The sequence below is a fragment of the Trichosurus vulpecula genome, chromosome 8, assembly GCF_011100635.1.
Source record: "Trichosurus vulpecula isolate mTriVul1 chromosome 8, mTriVul1.pri, whole genome shotgun sequence".
NCBI classification, from domain to species: domain Eukaryota; kingdom Metazoa; phylum Chordata; class Mammalia; order Diprotodontia; family Phalangeridae; genus Trichosurus; species Trichosurus vulpecula.
The window spans coordinates 122,364,964-122,390,794 of record NC_050580.1 but is presented as its reverse complement, the minus strand read 5'-3'; the positions used below and the strand labels follow the sequence as shown (position 1 = coordinate 122,390,794).

Genomic DNA, 25,831 nt, shown 5'->3' with positions numbered 1-25,831 from the left:
ACTGAATTGGGTTAATCTGTAGAAAAATGCTTGGCTAAATGCTTACATACACATGATCTGGAACCTTACTAGAATGCAAACCACCAGAGTGTAGAATTTGCTATAATATGAGTCTTGTATTGGATCTGTATAAGACTTTAGAAGGACCACATAGTAAAGTATCTCGCCTAGAAAGACATTCATTGTATGTACTTTAGATACCAAAATAACTAGAATATATGGAGGACTTAATTGATTAAAAATATAAATTGATTTGAGCCTTCACTTGGCATTTGGTGCTGATCTTTCCTCAGATTGGAAGGTGGAGAGGCCATGTCCATTTTTATCCACACTTGGCTCAGCAAAGTTTATGTCCATGATGCCAGATAATCCATGTAAAAAGCAAAAGAACTAGTTGTTTAGTATGAAAAACCGCAGGTTATAGCTATTTACATGGGTAACAAGCCTGAAAATGACCTGGACAAGTAGCAGACCCTGAGATTAATGGACTGGAGATATAAAGCAAATGCCCAATATGGGAACCTGACTGATCAATAAATGAATAGCTAATTTGGTCAGGAGCAAACCAGAAATTCTGAGAGTCAGAAGATTGTCAAGACAGAAAAAAATCATCAAAAAGTCAAGGAAAACCGAGGTCAAGAATCCAGGTTAGTTAATTCAAGACAGGAGCACCAGCCAGTGACCTTGTTCCTTGGATGGGTCCCTGGTGCCTCTTTTATGGTTCTTACCTGTCATGGGTGGCCTGAGACCATATGTGGGTGCAGAGGGTGATTACAGACAATGAGAAGTATGTAAGGAGGCCCACATCCCTGAGACATGGTTGGAAGAATTAGGACCATAGAGAGGTTCTTGCAGCTTTGTTTTCACAATGATAAAAATCAGAGTATTTGGGAAGAGTGATACATTTCACTAAGTTTTTCAGCTTTTCCTATGGACATCTGGCACTGGATAGACACTGTTATTAATTAATTATTTGTTTATTATTCTTGAACTTTCTATAGGTTTCCTACATGGTTTCGTATGGGTCTAGGAAAATGTAGCTTACATTTTAAATATCATGTCTTCAGAAGTTATCATGTCTTCAGAAACTGCAAAGACAGAAAATTTTTTAACTAAAATCCTTATGTGTTTAATTATGATGAACTGAAGCAAAATTCAGATGTTGAAACCCAATGGAATTTTTGAGCTCCTTAAGACTCACCCATGTACTAATGAATGGTTCGGTTCTCCGTGCATATGGTTAGATTCTCAACCACTTTCTTAAATCATGTCTCAGAAAATTCTGGCAATAAAAAAAATCACTTACTTGATCATTTGAGGAACAGTGACTTTGGAGTTTTCTTCGAATGCATTCATCATGAGGCCATTGCATCTAATATTATCTACACACTAGAAACAGAGAATAAAGTGTCATATATCTAACTAAATGACTAATTAAGTTCAACAAGTATTTACTAAGCATTTATTATGTTAAAGGCACCATGCTAGGTAATGGGGACATAAAGAAAAAAAGAAGCTCCCTGCCCTCAAGGACCTTACCTTGTATTTACGGGATACAACATGTACACAAATACAAAGTAAAAGAAAAGCAATTTATGGGAAGGAGGAGAGGACGCAAACCACTGGGGGTAATAGGAAGAATTTTGTATAGTACATGGCACTGTGAAGGGGTGGAGGAATTCTAAGAAGTAGAGGTGAAGGACAAGTACATTATAGGCCCAGGGGACATCTTGGGCATCTTGGGAGATGGAATGCTGTATACAGGGGAAAAGCAAAAAGGCTGGTTTGATCGGAACATGGTGACATGAAGGGAATAATGTGAAATCAGTCTGTTGAGGAAATAAGAAGCCAGACTGAAGGGCTTTAAATGCCAAATGGAGGAGTCTGTATTTTATCTTAGAGGTGAAAGGGAGACATTGAAGTATCTTGGGATGGAGAGTGACATGATCAGACCTATACTTTAGGAATAGCAATTTGGTAGCTATTTGGATTGGAAAAGGGCAGAATGGAATCATGGAAATCAGTTAGGAGGCTTTTGTAATAGTTGTGCAAGAGGTTATGAGAGTCAAAACTAGGACTATGGCTGATGTGAGTTATATCATGGAGGTAGAATTTACAAGACTTTGCAACTGACTGAATGCAGAGGATGAGTGAGAGTGAAGAGTTGAGAATGATTCCAAATTTGCAAACTGGGGTGGTAACTAGAAGGATAGTGACACCCTTGACAGAAAGAGAGAAGTTAGGAAGAGAGGCATGTTTAGGGGCAGACATAATGAATTCTCTTCTGGAAGTGTTGTTTGAGAAATTACTTCATTTTCACTGGTCTTTAACTTAAATTTAATATTTCCTTCAATAATGAATGTCAGCAATAATAAGTATGTAGGTACCTGTATGCTTCACTATACTGCCAAAGGGATCCATGATACAGCAAAGGTTATTGGTGGGAGAGGGGTAAGTGGTTTGAGAAGAGAAGAAAAGGTTTGGAACATATTGTGGGAACTGTGAAGGGGAATCAATCAGGGAAAAGTCAAGGGAATAAAAAGACTAAAAGTATACACATCCAAGTTGTTTTTAAACTGTGGAGGAAAGGGCAATGAAAAGAGATACTAGTAATATTGGAAAGAATTATGAAGATTTTAGTTATCGGAGTGGGCAAAGTTAACTTTTGTTCATATTAGTCATCGTTCAATGAACATAGGCAAAATGTAAATCAAATGCATGGCAAAAAAGTCTAAATGGAAAATTTGTAAGCCTGATCAATTGACTTATTTTAAACAGTGTTTGAAAATCAAGAGTTGACCACAGAATAAAAGACTTTTCAAGTTCTCTCATGGTTAAAAAGACATTATAGCCTCACAAGGTCAAAAAAGAAAAGAGTGAGACTAAATAAGGTTCCTTACCTAGCTCCAAAGTTTGAATCAAATGGTGACAAGAATAATCCAGATAGAATTAGCTTGGGGTAGTGGAAAGAACCCTGAACTGGGAATCGAGTATCTTAGGATCTCCTCAGCTCTGCACCTGACTCACCGTGGTATTTACTTACTTATGAGTAACTGAGAAACAGCATTTACTTAGCTAGGTTTTAAGGGCTCAGTGCTTAAAATCCGTGGAGCAAAAGGGAGAGTGTATGTTCCTGTTTTTTGATACTAACCTCACTTCTTTGGTTCTCAGTTTCCTCGTCGCCTCAGTCCCCTAAATTACTTTGGGGAACTGAGCTGTACTTGAAAGCCTCTTCCACTTCCAACATTCTATGAGTCCATCAGATGCTGTAAGGAAGTCTTTGAGATCTATTAATTTATCAATAAATATTTACTAAGTTCTTACTATGTGCCAGACACTGTGCTAAGGGCTAGGGATATAAAAAGAGGCAAGAAACTAGTTCCTGCCCTCAAGGAACTTACAATCTAATGGGAAGACAACAGACAAATATATACAAAGCAAGCTATATATACAGGATAAATAGGAAATAATTAAAAGAGGGAAAGAAATGGAATCAATATGGGGGTAGGGAAGACATCATTTAGAAGACAGCATTTTAGTTGGGACTTAAAGGAAGCCATGGAGGTCAGTAGTTGGAGTAGAGAATGAATAGGGGATAGCCTGGGAAAATGTCCAGTGACACAAGCCTCCTGGATTGAAGAATAAATGTAGGGGAGTAAGGCATAAAAAGACTGGAAAGGTAGGTTATGAAGGGCTTTGAATGCAAATTGTGTATTTTGTATTTGCTCCTGGGGCAGAAGGAAGCCATTGGAATTTGTTGAGTAGGAGGGTGACATGATCAGACCTCTCTTTTAGGAAAATTACTTTAATGGCAAAATGGAGAATGGATTGGAGTGAGGAGAGACTTGAGGCTGGCAGCCCCACCAGTAGGCTATTGTAGTAATTAAGGAGTGGGGTGATGAGAGCCTGCACTAGAGTAGTGGCAGTGTCAGAGGAGAGAATGAGTTGATGAAGAATGAATGAAGGTGCAGCCAGCACTGGGAAGGGTGGCTCAGGGAGTTTGTATCATTAAGGGCAAGTCAGGTTTCAGTAAGAACAGATAGATGGAAGGAATGGGAGAAGAAAATTTTAAGATGAAGGGAAATTTGTTGACTATGGAACAGGCATTCTAGAGGGCTAGGTGGAGTTAGGATGAAATTTCGGTGTGGGAGGACTGGGGAGATTGGAATGAGGAATCAAGTGGAAGGGGGTGTGGGGTGGGGTTTAGATGATGATCTGTAGATGTTTAGAGTCACTGGGATGTGAAGAATATGACCAGGTGTGAGAATGTTCACCATTGAGTGGAGGATATCAGTCCCACTCCTCTACCCTCAAAGGATGGACCCAGAAGAAGACAGAACACTTCAAGTTGAAGGGAAAGTGGTTCTTTGCCATAGACGTTCTCTACATCCTGATTGGGATAATGGGCTGGCAGCAGGAGGTGGAAGATGTCTTATGCTGGTACAGATAGGAGCGGTTACTTTGGAACAGATGGAAGACACCTAGCCTGGCCTCAAGCAGACTTTCCTCAGGAAAAATGCTTCAGTGAGCAGAAGATGGAAAGCTTAGGGTACTAGTGCACGTGAGGTCTTTTTACCTGAGGAGGATGGCTATGAGGCAGCAGCAGGAAGTGGCAAATTCCCTCCATAGATGGAAGTCTCCAGGCTTGGCACTAGCAGCCTCAAGGGACATAGGGCAGATAACTTTCGTAAACTTTTAAAGGGATTGTTTTTTTGTTGTTGGAACAGTAATTAGCATTCAGTAAGAGTTAAGGTTTCTCCCAGGGCACTCAACTTGCTACTTGGCCATCATTTATTCACTAGTAGGGTCTGGTATATTTATTTTAATCTCCTTCCATCAGAGAAAGATATATATAATTATAATATACATAATATATAATTATATATATATATATATATATATATATATATATATATATATATATATAATTTTTTCTCACAGCAGTACTAGAAGATTTAGAACCCATTGACATTAAATACTGTAATAGAATGGATTTGGCCAATATGGTCACTCACCATTGATTGGCCATCAATTTGATTTGTCTGGGTATATGACAGTTGAATTGACTGGACCATGGTTTGAAATGGTTGTTAAGCTAGTCAATGGAAAAGTATATTGGTCAGCTTGGCTGTAACTCAATGTGCTCGATAATTTGGGAAAGGTGACATATTGTCATGCCATCCTGGGTACTCTTTATATCCAGAACAGCCCCAGGCTGATAGAAGATAAGTGGTGCTAAACAATCCAGACTGAGAGCTTGTCTGGACCGAACGTTCCCAGGCACATGGGATTTAGAGATGGAAGGGGCCTTATGCAGTATCAGAATCAACCCCTTCATTTTATCAGTGAGGAAACTGAGGCTTAGAAAGATTAAATGAGTTGCCCAATTACACATAAGAACTGAAAGTCAATATGCAAATCCAGGCCTTCTGACTCCATATTCAATATTCTTTTTATTATACCTCATGGATACTGGGCCAGGGGAAAGAGAATACTTAAATGAATTAATATACTTATCTTTGCAAATCTTAAAGCATTATATTAATGCTATTAGCACTATTATTAGTAATATTATTAGTAGTAACAATATTAGGCAGCTAAGTGGTACAGTGGATAGAGTAGGAGACCTGGAATCAGAAAGACCGAGAGAAGATGAACTCTTTTAGGAGGATGTGCCCAAGGCCTGGCCTGACTTGCCAGAAGACATGGACCTTGATGGATTTGCTTGGAAAATGCAGGACTGAGGGGAAGGGGAAATGCCTATTCAACCATCCCATTAAGTGCTCCAGGTTTTAATGTCTTGCTCTGTGAACCATAGTGTTATATAAGAACTATGCTGAATGGGATGCTTGGCACTCTAGATGGCATTTAGGAGGTCATTAAGAACTGTGCTCTGTAGACTTTGGTTTCTAGGAGTAATATGAATATGTTAGAGATATAAATGAGTTCTAATCTGTGTTGGTAGAGGGAGCATGCTCAAAAGAATAGGAGAAGGGATTCATCAAAGTATCAACATTTAAAGTCAATAACATAGATAAGATTAAAATGAGTCCTAAGAATAAAACTCTTTTTTTTGAATCACATTTGCATTCCTATCCTGGAAGAGTCTTTTTTTTTTACTTTCATGGGGATTAATTCTCTGACTTCAGACTCCTTAGTATCTAATGATTCAAATTAAGAGGTCTAACAAAATTACTAAGCAGGCTTGAAAGGATGAATCTATAGCTTCCTAAGGAAATAAACCCACAGGCAGAGAGTCAGGCTCAGGTACTAGGAGGAGGTGGTTCAATAACATTGGCCAAGTATGCTTCTTTATAAATACACGCTGTTCTTGGTTCCACTGCAAAATGGACACAAAGAAATTTGGACAAATGTGGATATTTGTTTGCATTTCTAAGCTCCATTTTACAATGACTGTAATATAACTTTGACTCCTTAGCTCTCACTTGCATATGATTGAAGAAAAGGGTGAATAGCTAGAATTTAGGGTACCTAAAATCAGGTGGCAAAATGGGGGAGGTAGGTCGTGGCTACTCTGAGAGGATCACTTGCTACTGCTTATTGCCTGAATACTTGTGGGGCTGACAATCCACAGAATTCCCAGCTAAGTTTGCAGTAACTAAAACTTGAATTCAATAAGCATATATTAAGCATCTACTATGTTCACAGCACTGTGCTAGGTTCTGTGGATGGAAAAACAAACAAAAAAAACATGTCCTTGTCCTCGAGGAGCTTGCATTTTACATGAAGAGGGTGAATATATTGTCTATAAAGCTACATATATATGATATGTATAAATTTATCTATATGTCTAAATCTCTATATAGATATAGACAATTAGCAATTTATAAAGGGATATTATGACTATAGTCTAGACAGTCAAATACTCCAACTGACTCTCTTCCCAACATTCCTTCCTACCTTCCTTAATCTGCCCTCAACTCCCAAGATTAGTCCATAAGGAGGAAATTGAGAATTCATTTTAAGAAATGGGTATTTGCTTAAGCAATTACTGTATGTAAGGCACTATAAGTACAGAACTGGCAGCCACATGGACTTCTGGTCCTGAACTCTTGTTTTTTTCTCTGTGGGAATTTGGCTTCTTTTAAATATGTTGCTATGCAGCTGCAAGGGTGTCATCATCTATATTAACACTAACTGGATAAACCCCACCAGATGTCTGTAACACTTAATGGCAGGTAGGCAGCCAGGCAGGCAGCCAGGTACAAATTTGAATAGAATGCTTTAATAATAGCCTCCCTTGCTTAACACAGTCATTCATTTTTTTTCCTCTAGCCTTTCAGGAACGTATGATCCTGCAAATAATTATTAACTCTTTATTTTTTTAAGAAAATCTAACAATGTGCTTCCTGGAACATAGTAGGGTTTTCTGTTTCTTGATTTTTGGTGATACTGACCCAAAAGGCATACGCTTTGGGGTCTTTTTTTTTACAGTAGTGGTAGATTTGCATCAATCCATCCTCTCCTGCCTTCTCTCTCTTGAGAGCATACATTTGTTAAGGATTGGGAGTGCCTTCTGTGGTACTGAGCTAAGCAAAGTTAATTGACCCTTTTGTGAACCAAATCTGGCAGGGCTTGTCAGGTAGTTGTTACTCCGGTTCCACTTCTTGTCAGATTTAACTTCCACACTTAATATCTTCTAGCTCTAGTTGGGTGTGGCTTACAGTCTATTTAGAAAACGTTAGTTCCTTCTGATTAATGAATGATGCAATCTTTTATTAGCAACTTTTATGACCTAAAAGGCCTAGTTCTTCTAAATTGGATGTTAATCTGGTAAATTCTTAAGACTAAAGCTAAATCCTTGTTGTTCTTCAGTAGTTCAGTCATGTCTGATTCTTCTTGAGCTTGTGGACCAAAGCACAACCAATCCTGTTCATGGAGTTTTCTTCTGAAGATACTACAGTGGTTTGCCATTTCCTTCTCCAGCCGATTAAGGCAAATAGAGGTTAAATGACTTGCCCAGGGTCACATAGCTAGTAAGTGTTTGGGATCTGATTTAAACTCATGTCTTCCTCACTCCAGGCTCAGTGCTCTATCCACTAAGCCATCTAGCTGCCTCCAAGAATAAATCACAACTTTAAGTAATTGATATTATGGGCTTCTTGAGTTTCATGACAGATTTTTTGAGCCTTCAAGTAACTTGTTCAGACTAATTTCTCTCCATTCATATTTTCAGTTATTTTGCTTTATTGTTTCTCTCTTAGGAAGGGTTTCCACTGTTTAATATTTCTGTAAACATATGGGGTAGGGAAGCTTATCTCACCATCAAGATCCACAAAGCTGGTCAGTATTTCTTTTTTTTTCCTGGTCAACATTTCCATCTCTATCTGTTCTGTTAGACATTGTTTGCTCTTCCACTTTTTGCAATTAGCTAAAGGGTAAGTTGGGAAAACTCCCACATTATCCACCCCCAGCAAACTAAACCCTGAGCACTTCAGAAGAAGTTTCACTTTGTCTTCAGATTTCTTCTTACCTGACTAATGTCACTCGTCCAGGCAGCTTTCTCTTGTCTGGAGGAGGCCACAAGGATGACAGTGAAAGACGGAGAGTCTTTTGGCTCCACCACAATCTTAAAATCCAAGTGGTCTATATCTTGTCCAGAAGCTTTATCTTTAGAATTCAAAAGAGATCATGCTCACAGACCAAATATTCTTTTTCTCCTCTCTTTGCTAGAATACTTTTTAATGATATCATAGCCACCTCACTTTTAGACACATCTTAAACATTGCGTACAACATTTTAATAGCAAGTTTGACTACTTAATATTTTTCTTGAGTCATCTCTAAGTTGGGGAATCACTTATTTCACAGTTGGGAAAGGAACAAATAAGATCAATAAAATCAAATCTATTCAATTCAACTCAACAAAAAATCAAGTATCTATTCTGTGTAAGACGCTGTGTTCAGTGCTAGGACACACAGAGGAAAACTACCTTGTAGCTTATATTCTATTAATGTATACAACATGTATATAAGTAAATAGAAGATATATGCAAAGTAATACACACAAAGCAATTTCAAAAGGGAAGGAGAGCTAACAGTTGGGGGAGACTGGCAAAGGACCACTACCGGTGGTGGCGGGGCGGGGGGGCGGACACTTAAATTGGGCTTTGAAGGAAGGTAGGAATTCTATGAAGCAGAGGTAAGGTACATTCTGGGCATGAGGGTCCACCTGTGAAAAGGCATACAGGATGGGGAAATGAAATGTTGTACCTTGGGAAGAGTTAGCAAGCCAGGCTAAGCATCTTGGCCTGTACATTTGTGTAAAAGCTAGCCAGAACTTTGGGATTCATTTTGTATTTGTTCATTTTATGGATGGTTCTCTTTCTGTCTCTCTGTCTCTGTCTCTCTTTCCTTCTATTTCTCCCTTTCTCTCTGTGTCTTTCTCCCCCATCTCTTCCACCTTCTCTCTGTCTCTCCCTGTCTCTCATTTTTTCTCTCCTCTCCTATTTTTCCCTCCCCTCTCTTCTCTCTTTTCCTTTCTATTCCCCTTCTCTTCTTTTCTCTCTGTCCCTCCCCTTCTCTTCCTTAGTTTCTCTCTCTGTTTTCTCTATCCCTTCTCTTCTCCCCACTCTGTCTTTCCTTCATCTCTCTCCTCTCACATCTGTCTCTGGTTCTCTCTCTCTATTTTTCTTCCTCCCCCACATTTGCTCCCCCCACATCCATACACACGCATTTCCCCCTTTGCTTCATCTGCCCCTCCCTCCCCCATCCCTAAATGCTTCTTCTGAAACCAAAGGGAAGTTTGATAGATGTCTGCTTTTTTGTGGTTTTGTCTAGAATGTTGTAAAATATCAAGCTCTTTGAAGGAATGCTAAATCCACAGCATTTTTATCTTATTAAATACCTGAAACTATTCTTACATTCTCAAATGCCTAGTTTCATGAGATGAAAGCATCCCCAAAGGGACCATTATCATTTTGTTTAGTACATAATGGAGGCATGAGACCTGGATTCTAGGATTGGCTCCATCACTCACTGGCTGGGTGACCTTGGGTAATCATTTTATCTCTCTAGGCTTCAATTTCCTTATTTATGAAAGGCAGAGGTTGGACCAGAAGATTTCATCTAAGTGTCTTTCAGTACTTGCATTCTAAGAAGGGGGAACTTTTTTTTGGTTTTTGTTTTTCATCTGGACCCCATGATTCCATCGGTATATGGAGCTCCCAGTTTGGGAACTCTCTTTGTTAGTGCATATCAGTGGTGTTTAGTCATTTTTCAGTCATGTCTGACTCTTTGTCATTTGGGGTTTTCTTGGCAAAGATACTGGAGTGATTTGCCATTTCTTTCTCCAGCTCATTTTACAGATGAGGAAACTGAGGCAAACAGTGTTAAGTGACCTGCCCAGGGTCACACAGCTAGTAAGTGGCTGAGGCCAGATTTTTAACTCAATTCTTCCTGATTCCAGGCCCAGGGTTCTATCCACCGCATCCCCTAGCTACCCTTCTAGTGTAACATGCCTTCCCCCAAACCATTTGAGAAGTAAAGTGACTTGTTCCATATCAAATTGGCAGGAAGGTTAAAAATAATGGAGAGAGGCTGTGGGTTGAGAGACCATTTCTTACATAAGCACATAAATGCAATAGCTGTGTCCCAGAGCATAGAGAAACAGTGTTCATATGAGGTGTACTGGATAGAGAACTGGCCGCAAAGCCAGGAAAACCCCGGTTCAAGTACAACCCTTGACACATCCTGGCTTTGTGAGCCTGGGCACAGAACTCTGTGCTCATCTCTCTAAGATTGTAAATTTTAGTGGAGTGCTGATCTGTCTTAGTAGAAGGAGTTTCCTTATCTGGGAGTTCCCTATACCAGTGAAATCACAGGCCTAGTCTTTATCTCTACAACACAAACACTGCATTCAGTAAAGTCACAGAATTGCTGGATTGAGAATTGGAAGTAGCCTCAGTGATTATCTGGTTTAACCCCATCTGAAAGTCTTTACTATAACATTCTTGAAAACTAGCTATTCGGCCTCTTCTTGAAGACCTGCAATGACAGTGAACTCATTACCTATCAAGGTTTCTCATTCCATTTTTGGATAGTTTTATCTGTTAGGGATTTTTTTTGTTGACATCAAGCTCAAACTGACCTATTTGGAACTTCTACTCATGGCTCTTGGTGCCATACTTTGTGTCCAAAAACAAATCTACAAGATGGCAATAAACTGTGTAGTAATCTGTGGTCACATACCCAGGGCAAGAATGCAATGGATGGTACTCAGGATCCTTTGGTTTTATAAGAAGTATAAACATTCCTTGATTGTTGCCATTTTATTCCATTTTCTCTAAAAGATTAGCACATTTAGGAAAATGAAGGCCCCATTTTTATGGCACAATTTCCACAGATCCCAAATGGATTCCTTTTGGTACATCCTAACATTAGAAGATGTCCAGATGTCCAGAAAGATGTACTGGCTCATATGAAGTGATAGGTACTGAAGCTAGGTAATTCAACATTTGTTGCCGGTTTATGAATCTAGAAATCTCTGTGAACACTTTGGCTATTAAAATAAATGAAAGGACAGAGTGAACTCCAATGGGAGTCACCTTGGGGAAGGAGCTGCCGAAATTAAAGCACCACATGAACACACTAGTAATAAGACTAATGTCCTTGATAGACATAAGGTGCAGCTTTTAAGTCCTAACTCCCTTGCCTTAGCTCCACTTCTCAAGCTGCACTGTTCTAATCTAGGGGAGGTCCCATATCACCTCTGCTTCTTTTTGATGGAGTTTTTAGCTAGGTCTTCACCAGATGGGGAAGGGAGAATAGAGACTTCTTGAAAGGCTCTTCACTATAGCTATGAAGGCCAGCATTCACTCTATGTGACTTGGGAATATGGGCACATGAGCATGGTTGTATGATTTGAATCCCCCAAAACTAATTTAGGATGCAGGGAGATAAACTTGAGACTCAGGCACTATATCTTCATTACCTAACCTGTAAAAAGATGGGGAGGAGAGGTAAGAATATTTATTCTTTCTGTCCCTTCCAATTCAATTCAATCCCTCAAGCATTTATTAGAAATATTCTGTGTTCTAGGCACTGGGGTACAATGAAAAAAACATTTTAGCTAGAATATTAATAATAGTATCGAGTCCTTTGATCCCTTTCATGACTGGTGTGATAGAGAGTCTAGACTACTTTTTAAACAAATTAGATGCCTCTCTCTATATGGTAAGTCAGTGTGTGCAGAGGAGTCAGAATCTGCCACTTATCTCTGCCACTTTAGGACCTAAGTGACCTTGATTGGGTCACTTTACTTCTTTAGGATTCATTTTCCACACCTGTAAAATGGAGGGGTTTGGCTGGATGGTCCCTCAGTTCACTTCCAGCTCTAAATCTAGCTTCTATTGCCAGGGAGAGGTGTGTTTTTCAATTTTTTTTGCTCTATACTCAGCAAAAACCATTACCTGCTTGTTTCAACAATCTGGCTAGCAGCTGTTGTGGGGCTGAAAGACCAATACAAGCCCAACAACAAGCACGCTACCAGCACGCTGCAAAAGCCCAGGTTCTTTTGATCTGCTTTACTAAGGAAAGCAACGTTAAGGGGTTGACAAGCTTACTTTAATTTAGCATACAAATACCATTCACTTAGTTCAGGGGGAAAAGCCAGCACCCTGAACTCCAGAGTAAAATACAAACAAAGTACAAACATCGACAGACAGACCTTGTCTGATTCAAATCCCAATACATAGTTACCAGAGTTTAACAAAGTTCCAGCATCCGGGTTACAAGCTGGAGGGTTCTTAGCTACAGCTGCCCGGAGTGTGCACCAACAAGAGTGAGAGCCCCGCGCAAATGGCTGTCTTCTCTTCTTATACCATTTCAGATGTCATCAAACGTCATCTGAATGACCAGAACTTAGGCTCCTATGATTGGCTCTTGAGTTAGCACCTCCCCTTGGTACCCTGGGAGCTTCACACCCATATAGGCTTAGCACCTAATAGGGATTTAGGCCTGGGGCTTAGCACCTAGTAAGACTTAATGAAATACACTGAATTAATCAAAGGAAACAAAAGCCAAACTCTTCAAGGGCACTTGGCTGAACTGAGTGCTAAGAGCTCATTTTGTTTACCAACACACTGCTTCAAACTGAGTAGCCTCCTATCTAGGGGTTAGTTATTTTTGAAGGAATGTGAAATACTTACTTTCCTCATCTGTACTTTCTTGCTCTTCCATCAAGGTACAGTCTATGAGTGAGATCACTCCATTCTGAAAAATAGCAGCATGTGGATTAATTTGAATCTCGAGTTTCAATATGTTTTCTAGTTTTCAACTTTTTTGGAATTACCTCTTGTATATGAGGTGGTATGATATATGTTATACAATATATAATTCTGACTGAGGATTCTAGAGATCTGGGTTTAAGTCACTGATACATCTCCAGCTAGTTTTGTGATGTTAGGAAAACCACTTCCCTTCCTCTGAGTGTTGGTTCCCTTATGTCTAAAATAAATGGTTTAACTACATAATCTCCCAGTTTTCTTTTAGTTTTTTATCTTATGATATTATCCTAGTGATCTATATCTTTATAGATATACCACTTAATAGATTTAAACAAATAAAACTAATTTCTACAAATAACTAAAATAGAAATGTGACCTACACTGAAATCAAGTAAAGAGAGTCCTGTGTCATGCTTATATATAGAAGTCTAGGTTGGTGATTATAGGTTTTAAAGTCTCCTCAAGCTCTATGACTAAATTCCTCTTTATACTTCAGAAGACTCATGTTTTCATCAATATGGATATGCCCTACACCTATTCAGATGGAAACATTGCCATGTTTTACTTAGTAAACCCATTCATGAATTGTTGTGTTTCTTTTTCCCAAAATAACTACTTGATGGTCAATCTTTTGGTTATGAGCCTCTCTGTGTTTAGGTTGATTCTTGGGTGACGGGTACAACTATGTTCTAATTAGTGTAAATAATGAATCCCTGTGAAGTGGCCTCATAATTTGATTTTGAATTGTATATTTGCATTGGCTTGGAAGCAATGTCTATAGTTTATGAAGTTGTTCAACTAGTGTGAATTCAAGTATATGTGACTAGTGCAGGGGATTAATTATTTATAATAATTGGGACCAAATTGTAGACAATCTGTTGCTAGCTCTGAACTTAAAGCTTTTTTTTTAAGCTTGGTAACACCTGTCAGAGTGCGTGCTCTGCCAGTGTAGACTTTGAAGACCCAACATTATTTCTATAACATTTTCAGGTATTAGAGCAGAATTTTTGCAGCTAACAACTCTTTTTTAATGCCACTGGTAAAAAAACAAAAAACCAAAACCTGTCACTCATGTCACAGGCTTTCCATGTTATAACAGAGAAGTATACACACATATATACATGTATTTGTGTATGTGTGTGTGTGTGTGTGTGCGCGCGCGCGTGTGTGTGTGTGTGTACATACACACATATATGGTGAAAGAGAGGAAGAGAGAAAGAGGAGAGAGAGACCACACTGTAATTAATAGCATGCTGCTCATAAAATCACAAGACCTGAGTTTAAATCCTACCTTAGACACTTAACTAGTTTTGTGATCTTGGGCAAGTCATAGACTCTCTAAACCTCAGTTTACTCACTTGGAACCAGGCCAAAAGGAATGGAATCCTTCCCGCAACATTCCTAGTCCAGTCCCCAAAGGACCACCAAGCCTTTCCATCAATCATGTGACTGAACTCTCTTATGTGTTGTTATCTCCAATTAAAATGTTCTTTGAGATCAGGGCCTGACTTACTTTTAAATTTGTATTCCCAGCACTTAGCACAGTCATTGGGCCATAATAAGCACTTAATGAATCCTTTTCCATTCCATTTTCTTCTATTCAATTTATAAAGTAGAGAGAGATATTGTCAGTAATATTTACTTCGCAGGCATGTTGCAAGGTTCAAATGGGTTAATGTATGTGAAGTACTTTTAAAACTTTAAAGTGCCACATGAATGCCACATGTTATGATTATATATTATTATGTTTTCATCTTTGCAAGTTTTTTATTTAAGGTTTTCATTCCCACTTACTTCTGAAAAGCTTATCTTCATAAGCTATTAAGTTTAGCGAGCTGCAGATTGACTCTTATTAGGTAAAAAGCCAAGTAATAATGAGTCTTGTAATATACAGCAAAGGCTGTACTGCATTTTAAGAAACAATCAAAAAAAATTATAGAATTATAGACTCCAAGTAGTAAGGGACCTTAGAGGTCACCTAATACAACCTTCCTCCCAATGGAGGAAACTTCTGTGTAACATCCATGGCAGATCTTTAGTAATTAAAATTCAAAAGCCAATAAACCATGAAAGATTTCCTTGATGTGCATTGCATGCTCAGATTTGTTGAAAATGGATAATTTGATATTTGGAAATTATTAATTTCCCTCATGCAACTAATAAGCTAATTTGTTGATAAATTAATATAAGCAGCAAAATCCCTGTAGTTAACTGCTCGAACCAATGGCTCTCTGCCATAAAATGCATGATATTTCAGACCAGTAATTTAGTGACATTAATGAGCTGCTCCACTGAGATTCTGGCTCAATTAAAGCAACCTTCTTATCCCCAAGTGGAAGTCCTAGGAAGGGACTGGAGAATGTGTTGTGTTTAAAAATGTAATCAAATTAAACAGCTTTCGGTGCTTATATTAATGCTTTTGACTAAGGTGTGCCAGTGAAAATTTGTCATTTTACTGTCAAATAAGAGACAGAGGGAATTTTCTCTTGAACCAAAAGATACTTCTGTGGTATGGCTATTTATTCACCAACAAAACTCAGGCTTGCAAAAGTAGAATAAAGAATAGGTTAAATAAAATGGAGCACAATTCTTGGGAGCAGTGTGTAGAGTCACAACACAGGCCTCTCCTGACACCTCACACTCATTCTTGTTCTTCATTGCTGACACCCTGGTCTAGTTAGACTCCTGCGCCATCCCCCACGCTTGTCCTCTATGAGGCCTTCATCTTTTGTATCCTCCACTGGCTATTGAAATTGTCAATTAGCCTCAAGCCAGCCAGCAAAAGCATCGGACCAGCCAAAATCATTATTGGATGGCCTGAGGCTGATGGAGAGTTCAGACATCCATCCCGTTACATTGGTAGAAAGAGAGAGAAGATGGATGAGGAAGCAGGTGACACAACATACAAGGAAGAAGGACTGGGCAACACCATTAAATCCCACATTATCTCTGGAGCCCCATTAGAATAAAATTTCTTCAGAGAGTAGGAATTAAGCAGGTTTAGGCATCTTTTGGAGGAAAGATATGAGTAATATGGGTCTAGTCCAATATTGCATCAGTGTTTGGGATTTTAAGGCATGGAGAAATAACCCAGAAGAGGGATCTATTTCCTCATAATGTTTGAAAGCTCTTGATTTGCTAGATAGAGTTAGGTTCCATCACTGACATTCTGGGCAGCCCTGGACTATATGTATACGACAGTGATTCATGACACACAGCCCATATCCTTATTTAAAGCCACAACAATAGCTCCCACCATTTCTCTTTTTCTCCCAAAGAGAAGCTCAATCAGAAGGCTAGCTATTCAGGAAGATTGGAACAAGGTGGGCTGCCCGTGTGGGCAAAGCTTACGTTCAGTCCTCATTTGGTCTAACCTCTGTAATGTTATGGTATCATCGTTATCAGGGACATCCCTGCTTGTATGCTCTTTGGTATTGAATCCTTCAGGACAGACAGATCCCAGCTCCCTGCTTCCGGCTCCCATCCTTCATAGTCTTACCTTTGTCAAGTGTAGCTTTCCACCAGAGCCTCTAGTGCAGATAATTAAATGCTTAGAAAACAAAAAGCATTGTCTCTCTCCTTCTTTCTTTAAGGACAGTGACCCCAAGCGTCCTCTTGTGATTTTTCCTTTTTCAGACATAGGCACCTGGATGAGGGAACCTATTAAGAGAAGAGAAATGCATTACAGTTCCTTTAGCATCATCCTGCCTACTCTGAGACTATTTTTTACAGCAGACATATGGGATTAGGTTCTGAGAGAGTGGTCATGGGAAAAATAATTCTGTCTCTGAGCAGAAGAAATTCCACTCTTGTAATACCTCCAGCAGGAAGCTGAGAATCTCCCTGTACTTCCTACAGATCTCCCTGGGAAAGTATTATATATTTAGAAGGCCTTTTTATCCCAAAGTTCTGACTATTAGAAGGGGGTTACCAGCTTCTTAACTGATTAACTCACAACCTTTAAAGAGAGTGTAAGAAGAGAACAGGGTTGGGCAAGAGAGCACAAAAGCAGAAGAATGACTGCACAGGCCACATAAAAAGAGGGCCCTCTCACACAGGGAAAACCTTTTGATTCCAAGGAAGCTTCCCCTCTCTCCTGAAAGGACATTCCATGGCCGTAAAACCTTGCTCTGAGGTATAGGCCAACCACGCACAAAGGAGAAGTGTAGGTCTGACTGTGCCATACCCGAGCGCTGAGATACTCTGGTTCTCTATTACCTCTAGGATCAAATCTAAACTCCTCTGTTTGGCATTTAATGCTCCTTGTGAACCTGGTCTCTTCCTACCTTTCCAGTCTTATATTTGACACTCCTTCATACACTTTGAGATTTAGCTATGCTGGCCTTGCAGCTTCTCAAAACCTTCTGTGCTGACTGTCCCCCGGGCTGGAATATTCTTTCCCCCTTATCCCTGCTACCTGGTTTGCCTGGCTTCCTTCAAGACTCAGCTTAGGTTCTGCCTTCTGCAAAAAGCCTTTCCTAGTTTCCCTAGCTGCCAGTACTTTCCCTTCTCAGATTAAATTCCATCTACTATGTACCTATTTTGCATGTACCTAGTTATTTACATGTCACTTCTCCCATTAGAATATAAGCTTTTGAGGGCAGGAACTATTTTTGCCTTTCTTTGTATCCCCTGGTACTTAGCACAGTAGTGTCTAGTATATAATAAGCACATAATAAATGCTTGTTCACTGACCGACAAAATCAACTGAGACTACTTGGTATTCTTGGAAGCTGTCCTGTGCTTTTTTGCTTTTGATCTCTAGCATGTGCTACTCCCTCTGCCTAAAATGGCCTTCCCCCGTACCATCCCCATCCGCCAGCTCTGTTTTCTAGTGGAACGAGATAATATTTATAAAAAGCACCTAACATAGTTCCTGGCCCATAGTAGGCACTATATAAATACTTATTCCCTTCCCTTCTTTTTTCCTCTCCATCCTTCAGGATTCAGTTGGAATGCCATTTTCTCCACAAAGTCTTCTTTTGATCACTCTAGTGGGAAGTAATCTTCCCTTTCTCTAACTCCTATAGTACTTTTTGTATCTCTTTTGGGTGCTCATCATGTTCTGCCAGATATTATAGTTCTCTTGGCCCATCTATATCCTTGTATCCCTAGTGCCTAACATGGCAATCTGCTTATAATATGTAGTTGATAAATGTTTGTCAAATTGAACTGTATGTATGCAGTTGGGAGGTACGTGCAATTCTGGAGTTATGTATATGGCGGGAAGAGAATGGTAGAAATATTTCTTAACAGGAAAATGTCAACTGTATATAGCAACAGAAAATTCTCTCCTCCCATTCCATGCATTAATCACTAAAGAGAATTATCCTACATGAAGACAGCTCAAAGGAGTTGGGCTTCATGGTGTTGGACATTTTATTCCCTTAACAGTAGAGTTGAATTGGTTCTGAGGTGGAGACAGGGAATGTAAACACTCTCTCACCCCAAGGAAGTCTGGGACATTTTCATCAGGGACTCTGAACCCTGCTTCCCCATACTCTGACCCCTAGGAACTTCATGCCTGCTTTGGAGATCTGGGTTTCTCTAGTGTTGAGCAGAGGTCTTTGGATTTCAGTCCAATCTAGATAACAGACTAGAGTAGGCCACTTGGGCTTCACTGTAGACCTGGGGCTGGATTGCACTTAGCACTGTGCCGGATATATAGTAAACACTTATTAATATAATTTCTATCTATCTTTTTATCTGTTAATGTGTCTATCTATGTGTCATGCACCTATGTATCTATCATCTCTATATATCTATGTACATATTTATTTATTGATCAATGTCTATGTACCTTGTGTCTATGTATATGTATATATGTATGTATCATATATTTATATACATATATTCGTATTTATGTATGCATGCATGTATCATCTATCTATCTTTGGGTAGAACCAAATTAGTGGCTAGAGATGACGAAACATTGATAAATTCAGCTTCCGATGCTATAGAGAGTGCCTGCTGGCACAAAGCAAGCTCTCCAGGGTGGCAGGTGCCTCTCCCTGGGAAGCCCCTGCCTTGCCTACACACAGTATTTTTGAGCATGTGGCAGGGGTGCTTTCCTACCTCCGCACATGCCCACCCCATCCTATCACTTCAGAACTAAGCCACTGGAGGCCAGCTTCCCCAGGGAGACAAGAGCAGGCTGGCTATACCTTTGCATAGACTATTTCCTATCTGACTGAGAAATCAATGGGCAGGAAAAATATAAATGAGAAATAGTAGCAGCAGGTATAATAGAGTGGAGCCCACAAAGAGATCTGCAGCCTGAGGTTGTTATAAAAAGATTGTTGTAATCTCTTGGCAAGTGCCTTAAATGACACAGATTCTTGGACCACTTGTGAAATACATGTTTCCATGCACAATCCCTTTGGGACATGGCCATAGGTTAAAATAACTTTGGCTCGGCCATCACCTTGCTCTTTCCAGGTGAAAGGATTCTGGGTATACCTCTGATCCATAAACATGTAACTGACATCTTCAATATGATCTTCAGTCACCTCAGATATCGGGAGAAAGGATCTCTGTCCTTCTGCTCTCTGGAGACATGTCTTCGGCTCTGCCCTCGCCTGCTTCTTCTTTTTCTCTTCAAGAGATCTTGAAGATTTGAATGGTTGGAAAAGCTTTCCACCAGTGAGAATAAAACATATGGACTAATTTTGGTTCGGTCATTAGGAGATACTTTCCAAGCAAATGTCAGAAGAAATGGTCTAACAGCTATTTTCTGTCTCTAGTATCCAGGATGTGTGAGATTAAATCTGTTACATGAAATTGATACCCTTTGTGTTAAAAAAAATCAAACAAACATGAAGGCACCAATGTTTACTATAGCACACAATAGAGTAACTGAGGCCATCTGTATATAATTATGTTTACATCTGGAGAAAAGGAAACTGTGAAAATGGTGTATATATATATAGTACTGCAATTTTATGCCTTATAGCACCCCATAATGATAGAAAAACATGAAAAGAGGTTTTAACGTATAGTGGCAAAACAAACTGGCAGTTTATGCACGTGATAGGAGCATGTCATATGTATGTGTGCTATACCTTGTCTCACAAAAGTTTGGCTGGTGTCCAGAAGAATTTCACACCCTTCTATGATCATTCTTTCAATTGCCAGATTTTTCCGAATGTTCTCAGTTTCACTCACTTCATCGTGCATTATTCTTTAGAAACAGAAGAGAGAGCAGTTAACCAAAGGATGTCCTCATTTTCTTAGAACACAACATTTTGTCTTTGACCGGATGAGGAATGCCAACAGCAATAACCAGAAATCTTGAAAGAAGCATCCTAGTGTGGTAGAAATAATGCAGAGGACCTGGGTTCAAATTCCAGCTCTGCCACTTAGTAGCTGTTACTTTGGGACTCAATTTCCTCATTTTTAAAATGAGTCCAAGGTTGGACTAGATGATTTCTAAGATTGCTTTAAGCTCTTAGATCTATCTATGATCCTAAGGACATCTTGGGAATAAAGAATTGTATACAGTGATGGGGAGAGAAACACATAGTTTTTTAAGTGTGTGTTTTTGTTTTTAGAAGAATTGATGTTACATTTTATGGCTGGCTATGTGGTACTAGTGGAGGGGTATTAAGCTGATCCCCTTGGCAAAGATGTCTTCTCCCTGCAGGTGTTGCAATAACCTTCAAAGAGACGTTTGAGACAAAGAAACCCTCTCAAAGAGACAAAAGACAAGAACATCAAAGAGATGTTATCATTACCTATTTTAATAATTTACTTGATCTCTCTGCCTCCACTTTCTCCCCTATACAGTCCTTTTCTTAACCTTAAATCCTAAACCAGACTGTCAATTGAATTGTCCAGAGTTGTTTTTAAAAATCGTGTTATCCCCTTGATCAAAAGTTTTCAAATGCTCATCTTTTCCTATGGAATATAAACTAAACTTTTGGCTAGTATTCTTTCCCCCAACGATGAGGGGGTTGGATTAGATGATGTCTAAGGTCCATTCCAGCTCTGAATCCATGATACTACAATGCTGGAAATTCTACCATGTCTTTCCCTGTGTAGCCTTTTAAAGAAATGCAAATATTTTTGGAAAGAGGAATGTATCAAGTCCCAAATAATGTGAATGGTTTTTTGCTTTTGTCGAGACAGCTTTGTTCTAGAAAGAGATGACCAGGGCAGCAGGAATACACCTAATGCCTGAGGTGGGAAGGGGCAGGGGAGAATGAAGGATTTGAAGGCAAACAGAAGTCAGAGAATGTTAAGGCTGGACAGGACTTTAGAAATCTTGCAGTTCCAGTTTCCATTTCACAGATAAGGAAACTGTGGTGAAATGATTTGTCCAAAGGTCACCACTACTATTTCTACCACAACTTGGTCTGCTCCACAGTTTTGCATTTCTCCTTTTCTCACTGCTAAAATCTCATTCCTTCCTCCTTAACTACTGCTGCTCCCCACCTCCACCAACAAAATAAAGAATATTGAAAGGATTCAAGTTGAAGTAGAAAAAGGCCCCAGTTGTCCCCAGAGGCTAGTGGGAAAAATGCCTGATTGCTCTCAGAGGCTAGACCTATCCTGGGATGCTATAGTCAGCGCTGTACGAGATCCTGTCAAAGGAGATGTGTGAAGAGAGATCCATTTTCAGAAGCAAAAATCCCCCTCGACCTGGTAGACGTTTGGGCTAGTTTATCTGCCAGATTTAATGGACTGTGGTGACAAATTACAGATTCAGAAGTCTAAAGGATTCCCCGAGGGGACTCAGATAATTTGGTGCAGTCTCTTTGCTACAGAGAGACAGAGCGATTGCACCAGAAATCCTGTGGCAAGAGTGTCACTTTCGGCCCCGTTTCTTTCTGGAGCTCCTGACAAGGCAGCCGACTCCCGAGCAGACTGATTTAGATTTCCTGGAGCTGACAGCTGCACAGCCTGGGGAGCTAGTCACAAACGCCAGTCACAGAGACAGATGCTGCAGCTGAAAATAGGTGCATTAGCACCCCTCCATTGACAGCTGCAATTTCTCCTTTGCTCCATGAGGTGGCTTCCTCCAGCTGCTTTTCACAGCTGCTAGAGGCAACAATAAGGACAAGTAACATACTTTCAGGAGCCCCATGCTTGGATTCTAAGTGGCCCGCGGAACCTTGGGGAATGGGTGGTTTCAGGGTCCCAGAAAATTCACCCCTTCCCACGTCCCCAAACCTCCCCCACCTGCTTAATGATGCCTGAAACTGCACATTAAGACTTATCAACCATTTATACTTAAGTGTAAATGAGTTTAGCGTGAAGTCTTTAGAGTCGGAAACACCTTAGAGACTAATTAGCTCAACCCCCTCCTTGGACATATGAGGATAATGAGGCCCAGAAGGGAGGGAGAAGGTCACACAACCAACAAATCCTTTCTTGATGATAGGTTTTGATAGGGGAGGCCATCTGACAAGTGTGGGATTTACCATGTAGGTAGGGGGAATGTTCTTATGGGGGGATTTCAAGGCTCTGAAAGACTGTGTTCCCTTTGTGATTTGGCCTTGACCTGGATCTGTGAGGTATTGTACTATGCTTGACATAAACTATCTATCCAATATGTCATTTTTTGTTTGCATGAAAAACTGTAGCCTCTTCTCTTTAGTAACTTTCCCAAAATGAGATCTGTCATATTACAGTATCATAGATCTTGAGTTAGAAGAGATCTCAGAGCCCATCTAATCCAACCTCCTCTTGTTTCAGATGAACAAACTGAGGCCTAGAGAGGTTCAACAACTTGGTCAAAGTCACTCAGGAAGTAACGGACAGAAATGGGATTTGAACTCAGATCCCATGACTCCAAGTTTAGCAGGAAAGTTCTGAACTCTTGCCACTGAACCACAATGCATCAAGAAAGATGTTCTTTTTAGCAGATGGCTAAAGGCATATAATTTGAGGAGGGCTTCAGTTTATTGTTTTTCTTTGGCCATCTTAGACTGCTGTAGCTCAACATGGGGTTGGGCATGGTGACTAACAGTGAAAGATTGTTAGTCTAGATAGACATTTCACTAATTGGAAATAAAAAATACAACAGCCTAATTTATTAATTATAAATTCATTTTGGCTTATGCACAATCATACGTTTTGTTTTTAAACAAACCCACCAGAATGTTTTTTTTATTCTAAGTGTGTGAAGAACTGATCAAAGTAATCCCCGTGGGAAATTAAACCTTTATTGCAAAGATACTAACCTTGTTCAAGACATGTTTTTTTTTGTTTCTGAAAACCTCTTTTGAAAGTGCCTTATGAGTTGGCAGCATTTTTCACTGGATAGCTTTTATAGGGGCAAGTCTTGAGGGTGGCATCCCAGAATCTCAGGGTAGGAAGGGGCTTGAGAGCCATGTAGTCTATTCCATGCCTGTATAAAAATCCCTCCTATAGCATCCCAGACAGCTGATCCTTCAAACTCTGTTTGAAGACCTCCAGGGAAGGGAAACCCATTACCTCCATAGGAAGCCTGCTTTGCTTTTGGTCAGCTCTAATTAATAGGAAGCGTTGCCTTTCAGCGAACCTAAATCTGCTTCTCTGTAACTGCCCATTTATTCTAGTTCTGCCTGCTCAGGCTAAGCAGAGCACATCTAATACCTTGTCCCCATGACAAGACTTCAAACACTCGAAGCTATGTCTTCTCGGCTGCAGGGCAAACACCCCAATTCTCTGAAAGTGGTTGTTGTATGGCATGATCTCCAGTCTTTTCACTATCCTGCTTGCCCTCTTCTGGCTGTGCTCCAGTTTGTCCAGGTGTTTTTTAACATGTGATACCAAGAACAAAATGTGGCTTCAGTTCCGCAACACCCTTATTTTTTGAGGGTGGATTTGCTTTATGCAAATAGCCAAAAGTTGTTTTGTACTGCATCTGGTGAATGATTTAAGTCAGATTTGTCAAACAGGAATCTGTGGGCCAGCCTGCATCACTCCCTAGTGTGGCCCCAACCAGATTAAAATGCAATCGGATAACACTTAACAAAATAGAGATACAATAAAACATAGATAATATTACATTTTAAAACTAAATCAATATGCAGGCTTTGGGCTTACCTATGGGTTAGTGCTCCCTGAATTTGAAACCACTGATACAGGTCATAAAGTTGGGAAATATCATTTTGAACCAATAATTATGGCAGTGTAGTGTGATGGTTAGAGAGCTGAACTCACAGATCTAATCCCTATCCCTAACTTAATAAGGAGTGACTATAAGATAATGATATTCTCAGTAGTGGAAAGAACCTGGGATGCTTAAGACCTGGATTCTGATCCCAGTTTTTCCATTAACTTGCAAACAGACTTGCCTTGAACTTGTAGACATTGAACAAGGCACTTGATAAAATCTAGAGCTGGGAGGAACCTACAAAGTCATCTTGTGTACAATCCTATCCCTTTATAGCTGAGAGGACTGAGCAGTGACTTGTAAGATTACAGAAATAATCCATGGCCCAGCATAATTTGAACTCAGGTCCTTTGAACCCAAGATCATTGTTCTTTCCATGAGGTCATACTGCACCTTATCTGTAAATGAGGTTAGGTTATATAATCTCCAAGCTCTCTTCTAAAATTTCTTCCTAATAAAATTCTGGTTTTTTTCATGTGCTTCAAAACTAGATTTTTGGATATTTCCCAAAGAAGAGTTTTGGAAATGGTTAAAATAACAGTGGCATTATTGGAATGAGTGTCTGGACTCCCAAGGAAGCAATTTTGGAGGACACAGGTCAAGAGAAATGAAGTGATTTGCCTTGCTTTTCCAGTGATATGCTAGAGGAGACAGTCATTTTGCTTATCGGCATGTGTGTAACGTGTTCAGCATATTGGAAGCAGTGTGGCATGAGGTGTTAGATCTGGAGCTGGGAGACCCTGGTTAAAACCTAACCTTGCGAACTTGCTTGTTGACTGTGAGGCAAGGCACTAACCTCCCCAGCCTTAGCTTCCTTTTCTGTAAAGTGCTGGCAATAATGTGCCATTTAGCTTACAGAGTTGTAAAGAGAGTGCTCTGCAAACTCTAAAGAATGATAGAAATGCAAGTTATTACTATTCCCTGGAAAATTCTTCAGCTTGCATAACAAAGTAATGTGTACTGCCTTATTCTTTCCATGCTAAAAAGGAAGACAAATGGTAATTTGGGGACAATACCCAAAGTAGAAGTCTATTTATTTTCTACTTTCCAGTAACAGCCATTGTTCTATTTCCCTCTTTTTACTGCTTAATTTGATCCCAAGTTCTTTCAATAAACATCCCAACTCTCTGTGCATTCCTCAAACCTAGTCTCAAGTCATAGCATTAACCAAGCTCAGTGTTACCTGTGCAAAGCTCAAACAGGCAGCTGGGTGGCACAGTAGATGGAGAGAGGCACTTGGAGTCAATATGACTCATTTTCCTGAGTTCAAATGTGGCCTCAGACACTTACTAGCTGTGTGACCCTGGACAAGTCTCTTAATCCTGTTTGCCTCAGTTTCCTCATCTGTAAAGTGAGCTGGAGAAGGAAATGGCAACCTACTCCAGTATCTTTGCCAAGAAAACCTCCAATGGGGTCATGGAGTAAGACATGAGTCAAACAACTGAACAACAACACACAGCTCAAACCCACCTTCTTGGCTATCA

General features: G+C 39.8%; 1 protein-coding gene across 1 annotated transcript in view; it reads right to left on the bottom strand.

Annotated features, from left to right (window-relative positions):
- RASGRF1 (Ras protein specific guanine nucleotide releasing factor 1) overlaps nucleotides 1-25,831 on the bottom strand; it is a 215,955-nt gene that overhangs the window by 62,629 nt on the left and 127,495 nt on the right. Inside the window, exons 9-13 of the mRNA XM_036737004.1 lie at nucleotides 20,308-20,426; nucleotides 16,746-16,906; nucleotides 13,169-13,232; nucleotides 8,495-8,631; nucleotides 1,307-1,389 (exon numbers count right to left, since the gene is read on the bottom strand). Of these exons, the coding sequence (XP_036592899.1) occupies nucleotides 1,307-1,389; nucleotides 8,495-8,631; nucleotides 13,169-13,232; nucleotides 16,746-16,906; nucleotides 20,308-20,426 (564 nt within the window). The remainder of the gene's footprint in view (nucleotides 1-1,306; nucleotides 1,390-8,494; nucleotides 8,632-13,168; nucleotides 13,233-16,745; nucleotides 16,907-20,307; nucleotides 20,427-25,831) is intronic.